This window comes from Macaca mulatta, chromosome 10 (assembly GCF_049350105.2).
Source record: "Macaca mulatta isolate MMU2019108-1 chromosome 10, T2T-MMU8v2.0, whole genome shotgun sequence".
Classification (NCBI taxonomy): Eukaryota; Metazoa; Chordata; class Mammalia; order Primates; family Cercopithecidae; genus Macaca; species Macaca mulatta.
Window position 1 is genome coordinate 7,430,894 of NC_133415.1, and position 11,348 is coordinate 7,442,241.

The following is an 11,348-nucleotide window of genomic DNA, read 5'->3' on the forward strand; positions in this document are numbered from 1 at the left end:
CATCAAATGCTTAGAAGATATCAGGATCAAGAGAAGGGAAAGACAAGCCGCTGGCTGGGGGAGAAAATATTTGCAAAACACATGACTTGTATCCAAAATATACGAAGAACTCTTTCAACTCAACAGTAAGGAAACAAACAAGCAGATTTAAAAATAGGTCAAGGCCGGGCACTGTGGCTCACGCATGTAATCCCAGCACTCTGGGAGGCCGAGGCAGGTGGATCTCCTGAGCCCAGGAGTTTGAGACCAGCCTGGGCAACATAGCGAGACCCCATCTCTACAAAAAATACAAAAATTAGCTGGGCATGGTGGTATGTGCCTGTAGTCCCAACTACTCCAGAGGCTGAGGCATGAGGATCACTTGAGCCCCAGGAGGTTGAGACTGCAGTGAGCCAGGATTGTGCCACTGCACTCCAGCCTGGGCTACAGTGAGACACTGTCTCAAAAAAAAAAATAAAAATAAATAAAATACAAATGAGCCAATGACCTTAACAGACACTTCACCGAAGAAGATACACAGATGGCAAATAAACATCTGAAGAGATGCTCCACTTCATACATCATCAGGGAAATGCAAATTGAAACAGCAACGAGACGCCACGATACACCTATCAGAGCTCCAAAATCCAGAACACTGACACCGCCAAATGCTGGCGAGGGTGTGGAGCAGCAGGAACTCTCGTTCGCCGCCGGCAAATAAAAGTGGCACAGCCGCCTTGGAAGAGAGTTTGGTGGTTTCTTCCAAAACGAGACGCGCTCTTACCATACGATCCAGCCATCGAGCTCAAATGAAGTAAAACCTTATCTACACACAAAAACCCACACGCGGATGTACACAGCAGCTTTATTCATAACTGCCAAAACTTGGAAGCAACCAAGATGTCCTTCAGCAGGTGAACGGATCAACAAACTGGCACATTCAGACAACAGAATATTATTCCGTCTAAAAAGGAATGAGCCACCAAGCCATGAGAAGACATGGAAGGGCCTTCAATGTATATGACTGAGTGGAAGAAGCCAAACTGGAAGCGCTACTGTATGCTGTATGATCACAACTATATGATAGTCTAGAAAAGGCAAAAACATGGATATAGTAAAAAAACAGACAAACCAAAAAAATGATCCGTGGTTGCCAGGGGTTTGGAGAAGTGGAGGGATACACAGGCAACAGAGACAGGATTCTGGGGTCGGTGACACTCCTCCAGAGGTGACTGTAATGGTGGGTCCATGTCATTCTACATCCATCCAGAACCACAGAATGTCCAACGGCAAGAGCGATCCCGAATGTAAACTATGAGCTTGCGGAGACAATGATGTCTCAATGTTGGCTCACGATTCTACCACACAGCCTGGGGGCACTGACGGAGGTGAGAAGGGATAGGTGGGGAACTTTGTATTCTTTGCTGGATTTCACTGTAAACCTGAAACTGCTTTTAAAATATACATAAATATATTTGTGAATACACACACACACACACACATATATATATCTGATACAGAGTCTTGCTCTGTTGCCCAGGCTGTAGTGCAGTGACGCAATCTCGGTTCACTGCAACCTCCGCCTCCCAGATTCAAGCGATTCTCCTGCCTCAGCCTCCCACGTAGCTGGGATTACAGGTGCGTGCCACCACGCCCAGCTAATTTTTGGAATTTTAGTAGACATGGGGTTTCACCATGTTGAGCAGGCTGGTCTCAAACTCCCGACCTCAGGTGATCCACCCACCTCGGCCTCCCAGAGTGCTGGGATTACAGGCATGAGCCACCTCGCCTGGCCCACACATATTTTTTTAAGGTAATCAGGGGATAGAAACTTCCTGAATGTGTTGCTCATAAAAGAGGGACAGAACCTCCAGACTGGCTGCTCTGGCCCCACTGGCTTCAGCTCTCTCTGAGAAACCTGACCCTGGCCACTGGGCAGTGGCACTTGAGGTCCAGGGCCTAGCACAGCACAGAACAGGCCTCTTGTGGCAAATGTGTGGAGCATTCCACCCGACCTCTTCCACGCAGGGCCTCGCTGGCCGGGGCGGGCCATCTGCCTCTGAAGATTTCCAGCAGCAGCTGGGCTGTCCCCGACCCCTGTCCTGGCCCACGGGACCTGCGGAGCCTCCCATCCCATGGGCACAGTGGGGAACCCTGTGTGCTGTTGGGGGGTCTTCCCTCCACACGGGCTCCTCTAAGCCCCAGTAAAGCTGAACCCAGATTTGAAACACACTGTCCTTTCACGTCCCCAGAGCTTCTGTGGGGAGCCCTGGGGGTTTCCGGCGTTCCTTTCCATTTTGCGAATGCCTACAGTTAATCACAGTTCCCTTTTCTGACCCGGGCTAGCACGTGACACACCTCCCGTGGCGCATCAGCCTTAATCACGCCCGCTGTGGAGCTCATTCTCAGACACTTCCTGCACCGCTTCCTCCAAACCCCAGGGCCCCACATTTCCTAACCCCCTCTCCTCTGGAACAGGCCAGGTCACTCATCCCAACCATCCCTCTCAAAAGTCCCTCTGTGCCTTGTCACACCCCTGCCTGAAGCTGGAACCTCACCGATGAACCCGCCCCCTCCCCCAGCTTCCCCCTCCTCCCTTACAGTCCTCAACTCAGGAACACAACGGAGCCACATCCGCTCTCCCGAATCCACCCTCAACTTTCTAACAAAGGAGGAAATGAAGCCGATGGTGCAGCAGGCAGGGTCGTGGAAACCTCCCAAGCACCCAGTCACTCTCTGGTAGGTAACCAAGCATAGCGCTGATGGCCCAAAATCAGGGTCAGGGGCTTCTCTCACCCTGGAGTGGCCAGAAGCACATGTTGCCAAGGCAAACGGGCTTGCAGAATTACCAGCAACTCTCAATTATTCAAGACCTCATTATTCAGTCTTCCTGGCTCCTCTACTTCCCAGGAGACCACACAGAAGCCGCTAACCCCTTCCCAATCCAGCCTGTCCCTCAATTCCTGCGCCTGAATCCAAGGAGGGTTTGTGGCCCTCTGTTTGCCAGGCACCCCAACCCTGAGAACCCAGGCAGGGCACCCAGCTCACCCCCAGCAAAAGCAGCATCAGCAGTGCCCGGAGTCCTGCTCCTCCTCCTGCCTCCGCGCCCGTTCTACTCAGCACAGGATGCTTCCCGCTACTGGAATTCTTGGTGCATTTGAATTAAACCAGGCTGGGCCTGAATTTTCTAGGCACACATCAATTCATACAGGCAAGGAGGAGAAGCACTGTGTACTCTGGAATTTGGGCCCCGTCCACTACTTTGGGTGTGTGTTCTTCCTATTCTGAGAGCGTAAACGGCACCTAAAAAAAGCTGTAATAGCCCAGAATATTCCGGTTCCTTGCCGTTCTATGAAAGACTTTCCTCTGGTTCCTTCTGGCCTCCACTCAAGTGTCCCCTCCTCAGAGGCCTCCCCTGGCTCTGATCGCCCTGTTCTATGTGCTCTGGGGCATGTCATCACAGCGCCACTTGTCTTATTCACTCCTTGTTCCACGAAAGCAAGCACCCTGTCCCCACTCTTTTCTTCCTAGGGTCGGAGCAGCACCTGGCCCATGGCAGGCGCACCACAGGCTGCGGGCTGAATTGTGAGGGGAGTGTCACTTGCGTCTATAATTGTTGCAAGCCATAAAGAGGAACCAAAATGATTTCTGGTGAGGGTGCTGATGACTGCATAGAAGAACAGCAGGGATGACAGAGAGAAGGGTGACAGCCACTAATCATGTCATTTGGAAGAGGTGACAAACACCGACTAATACAAGCCACAGTGGGTCGTCCAGTGTAAGGCTTGAGAGAAGAGTGGCCTCTCCACCAGGAGACCCACTGAAGGGGACAAGACCCTGCCCTCCTGGAACAGGATCACGGGTGGGAAGACACGCATCCCCTGGGGGCACAGGCATCCCTGGGAGAAAATGGCTGGGGAACCAAGCGTTCCCTGCACCGTACACAAAACCTGGGGAGCAGGTGCATGGGGGCACACACAGGCCTAGAGGCAAATCTGTCACATGTGTTCCCAGAGCACACACACCCCTAGGAATACAAGAGTCCCAGGGAAGAAATGAATGGGGGACCTGCATCCCGGGGTACACTAATCCCTGGAGGCACAGGAAGAGTTCCCAGGGATATGTCAGGCCCAGGTGGTTTAAGAAAACCGTACTGCATATCCACTAAGGGAGGGTTCCTTCCCGGGTACCCACCTGAGGCCGGCCTTTCTCCATCTGCCTTTCCACAGCAGCTCTTCACCTCCATTCTTTGTAAGCTCCCCGCACCTCTCACCAATCTGAAATCTCACTATGGGGCACGGTCCCAGGGGCAGAACCTCCCCACCCAAGCAGAAAATTCAAGAATGTATCTCCCAAGAGGCCCTGGGCAAGCGGTACACTTAAAGACATCAGACTATCCCCTGCAACTCTAATTCTTTAAAACGTACGAGGTTGCTAGTGTTTCGTGAGCACACGCCATAAAAACTTCAAAAAAAAATTTTTTTTTTAAATGCGGTCTCTGCAACCCTTGCTCGCAGGCCTCCCAGGCCTCAGACCTGCAAGCCCCGAATCCCGCACCCTGCAGGGCGCCCGCGCAACAACCAGTAGCGGGTCCCACAGGCCGTGCCTGCCCAGCGTGCCCTGCACACGTGAGTGTCACTGCTCATGGAATGAACGGTCACCCCGCGGGCTGTCGATGCCGCTTGCCCAGGGAGGAGCTAAACACCCGGCGGCCGGAGCAGGCGCGGGCCCCGCACGGTGGCCCGAGGTCCCCGCCGCGCAGGCGCCCGCACGCGCGTTTGGCAGACTCCTGAGGCCACCGCGGCCCCACGCGCCAGGTCACGGCCGGTGCTTACGGGTCCTGGGTCAAAGACCTGGCCTATCCCGAAGGTCGCGCAGCCGCGGGGGCGGGAGGGGGCGGCCTCGTGGAGCGCTGGGGGCCCAGGGCGGGCGCGGCCCGGCAGGTCCCCAGGGGGTCGGCGGGCGCGGGAGCGCACTCACCCTCGCGCGCCCTCCGCTTCCTGGCCAGGGTGCCGCCCAGCTTGCCCAGGAACGACTCGTCCTTCTTCATCCTGCGGGGCCGCGGGGTGGGCGAGCGCGGCGCGGAGGACATGGGCCGCGCGTGGGGCCGGCGGCTGGCGCAGCGCGTGTGGAGCCGCCCGGTCGCCCCGGGGAGTGGCCGAGGGCGCGGCCCCACCCCACCGCCGGCCCCCGCCCCCGCCCCCGCCCCTGGCCTGGAGCGCGGCCCCGGCGGCCCGGATGCCCGAGGCCTGCTGGTCCCAGGCGGAGCCGTCCCCGTCCCGCGCCGCCGCTCACGCTCAGACAAGGGGTGTGGGGCCACCCCGGGAGCGGCGCAGCCTTTTCCCCACGCTTTGGAGCCCTGGGCTCTGCTCGGCTTCGCTAGTGGTGCCGGATCCAGGGGGCAGCGCGACAGACACCATTGCCACGTGGGTGCGGCCTCAGGACGTCCTGAAAGTCGGAGAGAATCAAGTCACACGAACGTGGCTGGTCTGTTGTAGAGCTTCTGCCAAGAGCCAGGCCCAGGGCAGGGGAAGCCCTTCTGAACTGGGAATTGTCCCTACCCACCGGGAGCTTAGAGGATGGAGGGCGATGCGGGGGACAGGTCATTGGCCTGACCTCCAAGGGGGGCTCCAGGAGTTGTTTCTGGAAGAGGCGACAGGGAGGCCCCAGGAAATGGCTTGCAGGCCGGTACCATGAGGTCAGCAGAAAAGCAGGCCCTGGGGACAGGGTGGGGTGCCAGGGACGGGGAGAGGAGGAGAGGCAGGCCTCGCAGGTGTTGGAAGCAGAGGAAAAGGCTTCATCCCGAGGGAGGCCAAGCAAGGCGGTTTTTTTTTTTTTTTTTTTTTTTTAAGACGGAGTCTTGCTCTGTTGCCCAGGCTAGAGTGCAGTGGCACAATCTCGGCTGGCTGCAACCTCCACCTCTTGGGTTCAAGCGATTCTCCTGTCTCAGCCTCCTGAGTAGCTGGGATTACAGGTGTAATCCCAATTTAGTAGATTACAGGTGTGAGCCACCATGCCCAGCCTAGATATCCAGGCAGGGCTTTGAGCTGTGATGTCACAGGTGTTGCCTCTGGCTGATGGCTGCTCAGCAGGTGCTGGAGATGGAGAAGGCACAGGCAGGGGCACGGTGACTTAGGAGAGAAGCAAACAGATTTCTGAGATGCTCACAGCCAGAAGCCCCAGTCTTTTTTTTTTTTTTTTTTTTTTTGAGACGGAGTCTCGCTCTGTCGCCCAGGCTGGAGTGCAGTGGCTGGATCTCAGCTCACTGCAAGCTCCGCTTCCCGGGTTTACGCCATTCTCCTGCCTCAGCCTCCCGAGTAGCTAGGACTACAGGCGCCCGCCACCTCGCCCGGCTAGTTTTTTGTATTTTTAGTAGAGACGGGGTTTCACCATGTTAGCCAGGATGGTCTCGATCTCCTGACCTTGTGATCCGCCCATCTCGGCCTCCCAAAGTGCTGGGATTACAGGCTTGAGCCACCGCGCCCGGCCAGAAGCCCCAGTCTTGAAGAAGTATGAGGAGTAGGCCAGGTGCAGTGGCTCACACCTGTAATCCCAACATTTTGGGAGGCCAAAGCAGGCAGATCACCTGAGGTCAGGAGTTCAAGACCAGCCTGGCCAACATGGTGAAACCCCATCTCTACTAAAAATACAAAAATGAGCGGGGCATGGTGGTGGGCACCTCTAATCCCTGCTACTTGGGAGGCTGAGACACGAGGATCGCTTGAACCCAGGAGGCAGAGTTGGCAGTGGGCAGAGATCATGCCACTGCACTCCAGCCTGGGTGATTGAGCGAGACTCTGTCTCAAACAAAATAAAAAATGAAGTAGGAGAAGTGAAGGTTGGGTGTCCTGCCAGGCCGTGGTGGGTCACTCAGCAGAGACAGGTGCTAGCAGAGGGCGGCGCCTGGGGAGAAGAGGGCTCAGCTCTGGGTGTGTGGGTTGAGATGGTTTTTCTGTCTCCCTTTGTGCTGGCTGGCCCCCAGTGCCCCCAATGCAGTAAATGCTTCTGTTGGCCGAGTTGGTGCCAGGCTCAGTCCTCAGTCAGGGGCGTGAAGACCAAGGGCACAGAGCTTTGTCCTCCAGGAGTTTGTGGTCAAGGAGAACATGGTCACAGGACGCAGTGGCCATGTAGTGTGGCCAGCATGGGGGAGGGACAGGGACCGTGTGGATGGGGTGGGGGGAGAAGTGCTGTGGGTGGGCAGAGGAAGCTTGCAGGGAAGGGATATTTGACCTGGAACAAGGATCAAATGCCCTTTTCCTTTCAATAAAGGAAGAGAAGACCCACTAGGCAGAAGAGACAGGGAGAGGACACTGCGGTGTCCTGGGGCTGCCGGCACAAAGTTCCACAAGCTGGAGGGCTCAGAACAACAGAAATGTCTTCTCTCACAGTTTGGAGAGAAATAACAAGGTTGTTGCGAATTATGAGCCAGGCACGGTGGAGGAAAACCAATTGATAAATATCGTCATCTCACAGGGGTCTTTGCAGATGATCAAGTGAAGATGAATCACCAGAGTGGGCTGCAATCCAAGATGACCGTGTCCTTGTAATACCCCTGTGTACTGGGGATTAGGATTTCATCAGGAGGCCAGAAATCCAAATCAAGGTATAGGCCGCGTTCATTTCTGTTTGGAGTCTGCACGGGCAAATCTGTTCCCTGCGTCTCTCCGGGCTCCTGGGGTTTGCCGGCAAATCTTCCGTGTTCCTCGGCCTGTAGAAGCATTGCCCTGTCTCTGCCCCCATCTCTACTAGGCTGTGTGTGTGTGTGTGTGTGTGCGTGAGTCCAGACTTCACAAGGACACAGTCATGTTGGATTAGAGCCCATCCTGGTGATTCATCTTCACTTGATCATCTGCAGAGACCCTTGTGAGATGATGATATTTATATGTTGGTTTTTCCTCCACCGTGCCTGGCTCATAATTCCCATCACCCTGGTGATTTCCTCAGTGACTAAAACAATGAGCATATCTTTTGTTACAGTATTTGGCCTTTCTTCCTTGGTTCCTGAAGCAGTGTGGAAACAGCTTCAGAGCAATAAAGGGGAAAAACAGTCCTGTGTTACCATGCTGGGGCCTTGGAAGCAGGCTTCAGGTGCAGCTTCTCTCTCTCCTTTCTGACCTTCTTTCTCCTTCCCTCCTTTCACCTGCTCCTTTTTCTTCCCAAGGCAGGCCATAGAAAATGAAAATACAGGCCGGGCGCGGTGGCTCAAGCCTGTAATCCCAGCACTTTGGGAGGACGAGGCGGGTGGATCAAGAGGTCAGGAGATCGAGACCATCCTGGCTTAACACGGTGAAACCCCGTCTCTACTAAAAAATACAAGAAAAAATTAGCCGGGCATGATGGCGGGCGCCTGTAGTCCCAGCTACTCGGGAGGCCGAGGCAGGAGAATGGCATGAACCTGGGAGGAGGAGCTTGCAGTGAGCCGAGTTCACGCCACTGCACTCCAGCCTGGGCAACAGAGCGAGACTCCATCTCAAAAAAAAAAAAAAAAAAAACTCGAATCTTCTGCCACCTTTCCATCTTGGAGCTGGCCACGGAGAAATTCTCTGAACTGCCTTGTCTGACTGAGGGTCACGAGACCCCCATTTCAGAAGGAGTCCTGCCCCCTGCCCAGGAGGAAGGAATGCTGTACAGACAGGCCTTGCGGGGCTTCACCACTCTAACTGATGGTATTGAATCATACTGTTTTTGTCCAATCACACTTCAACATGGTTGTCCAGCTTCTATCGTGCTTAGCCGATGAAGGCTCCATAAAAACCCAAAACGGCGGCTGGGCACGGTGGCTCACATCTATAATCCCAGCAGTTTGGGAGGCCAAGGTGGTTGGATCGCTTGAGGTCAGGAGTTCAAGGAGTTAGCCTAGCCCACATGGTGAAACCCGTCACTACTAAAATGACAAAAATTAGCCAGGTGTGGTGGTGCACGTCTGTAACCCCAGCTACTTGGGAGGCTGAGGCAGGAGAATTGCTTTAACCCAGGAGGTGGAGGTTGCAGTCAGCCGAGATCACGCCACTGCATTCTAGCCTGGTCGACAGAGCGAGACTCGGTCTCAAAAAGAAAAAAAAAATGGACAGAATTGGAGAAGCTTCCAAATAGCTAAACACATGGAGGTTCCTGAGGGTGGTGCACCAAGGGAGGGCAAGGAAGCTCGATGCCCCTCCTCCATCCTTGCCCTGCAAGTCTTTTCCTCTGGTGTTCATCAGCAGACTTTGTAACACTCTTTGTAATCATCCAGGAAACGTCACTGTTGCCCTGAGTTCTGTGAGCCGCTCCAGCTAATCAAACCTGAGGTGCGTGAGAACCCCAGTCAGAAGCACAGGTAGAACAACCTGGGGCTTGTAACTGGCATCAGAAGCGGGGGCAGGTGGCTGGATACAATGGCTCGGGCCTGAGAGCCCAGCACTTTGGGAGGCTAAGGCCGGAGAATCACCTGAGGCTAAGAATTTGAGATCAGCCTGGGCAATATGGCAAGACCCCCTCGGTACAAAATAAAACATTAGCTGGGTGTGATGGCACGTGCCTGTGGTCCCAGCTACTCAGGAGGCTGAGGTAGGAGGATCACTTGAGCCCAGGAGGTCGAGGTTGCAGTGAGCCATGATCATGCCACTGTACTTCAGCCCGGGCAACAGAACCAGACCCTGCCTCAAAAAAAAAAAAAAAATGGGTGACAGTCTTGTGGGACGGAGCACTCACCCTGTGGGATCTTGTGCTGTCTGCAGATGGACAGTGCTGGAATTGAACTGGACTGGGGGACACCCAGCTGGCGCCGCTGCAGAACTGAGCTCCGACTTGCTGGCAGGGAGAAATCCCCAGCCTGTTCATCACAGGAGTCCTCTGTGTTGACTCTTGTGGTGTGAGAGAAGAGGAAAGGCAGTTTGATTTTTCCATACAACCCTGTCTCCAAATAATGTCCTGGTCACAGTACTGGGGATTAGGATTTCAGCATCTTTTGGGCGTGCTGTGCATTGGATATTTGACTCCCCCAAACCCCATACTGAAATTCAATCCTGTGTTGGAGGGAGGGCCTGGTTGGGGCTGTGTGGGTCCTGGGGAGGATCCCTCATAGATGGTTTTGTGCCATCCTCATAGTAATGAGTGAGTTTTCGCTCTGTTCGCTCCCTTGAGAGCTGGTCATCCCCCTCCTTTCTTGCTTCCTCTCTTGCCCTGTAATCTCTGCATGTGGCTCCACCACTCCTTCTGCCAGGAGAAGCAGCCTGTGGCCCTCACCAGTGCAGATGCTGTGCCATGCTGCTTATGCAGCCTGCAGAGCTGTGGGCGAGGAAACCTCCTTTCTTTATTAATTACCAGCTTCGGCCGGGCGCGGTGGCTCATGCCTGTAATCCCAGCACTTCGAGAGGCCGAGGCCGACGGTTCACCTGAGGTCAGGAGTTTGAGGCTAGACTGGCCAGCATGGTGAAACCCTGTCTCTACTAAAACCACAAAAATTAGCTGGGTGTCATGATGCATGCCTGTAATCCCAGCTACTCGGGAGGCTGAGGCAGGAGAATTGCGTGAACCCAGCAGGCGGAGGTTGCAGTGAGCCGAGATCACGCCATTGCACTCCAGCCTGGGCAGCAGAGCGAGACTCCATCTCAAAAAAACAAAAATAGGCCAGTCACGGTGGCTCATGCCAAGGAGGGCAGATCATCTGAGGTCTGGAGTTCGAGACCAGCCTGGCCAACATGGTGAAACCCTGTTTCTACTAAAAATACAAAAATTAGCCAGGCGTGGTGGCAGGTGCTTATAAGAGGCTGAGGCAGGAGAATCGCTTGAACCTGGGAGGCGGAGGTTGCAGTGAGCCGAGATCCTGCCATTGCACTCCAGCCTGGGGGACAAGAGTGAGACTTTGTCTCTAAATAAATAAATGATAAAAATAAAAATTTACCAGCTCCAGGCGTTCCCTTATAGCAACGCAAACGGACTAAGATGGGGCAGTGCACACGTCAACCCATAACTGTGGCAAGCCTGCCTATGTGGCCTGAGAACCTCGGTGAGGAGAATGGGGAGAATGGGGGTGATGGAAAGGACGGCCCTCCAGCACCCAGATCAGGAGTCAGCACTTGGTCTTGTGCAAGGAAGGAGGTGGCCATTGAGAGAGTTGACCCAGTGTGGAGGATGGAGTGAGGAAACCCCAGAGCCGGAGACCAGTTCGACAAAAGGGGTGCTGAGGCTACACCCAGGCAGCGGCACAGAGAGGAATGAACATTTGGGTTGGGAGCCCCAAGACCTGGAGAACGACTGGATTCCGCATTAGGGACGTGAAAAGTGGAAGATCTCACAGGGTTCTTACTCATGTGGCTGCCTTGGATGTCACTAACCAGCAGGGAAGACACAGAAACATCGAGCATATGGTTAGTTTTGTGTGTGTGTGT

At 54.6% G+C, this 11,348-nt stretch overlaps 1 protein-coding gene and 1 long non-coding RNA gene across 4 annotated transcripts in view; one reads left to right on the forward strand and one right to left on the reverse strand.

The window, feature by feature from the left end:
- Window positions 1-5,109, reverse strand: part of PARVB (parvin beta) — a 136,211-nt gene extending 131,102 nt beyond the window's left edge. For all 3 annotated transcript variants that reach the window (XM_028827619.2, XM_028827618.2, XM_077949369.1), the window contains exon 1: window positions 4,960-5,109. In XM_028827619.2, the coding sequence (XP_028683452.1) occupies window positions 4,960-5,071 (112 nt within the window). In that variant the 5' untranslated portion in view covers window positions 5,072-5,109. The remainder of the gene's footprint in view (window positions 1-4,959) is intronic.
- Window positions 5,110-5,171: 62 nt separating this feature from the next.
- LOC144331608 (uncharacterized) lies at window positions 5,172-8,869 on the forward strand. The gene is made up of 3 exons (XR_013398907.1): window positions 5,172-5,466; window positions 7,453-7,582; window positions 8,141-8,869. It is a non-coding gene; the product is annotated as an uncharacterized LOC144331608 (long non-coding RNA).
- The last annotated feature ends 2,479 nt before the right edge of the window (window positions 8,870-11,348 follow it).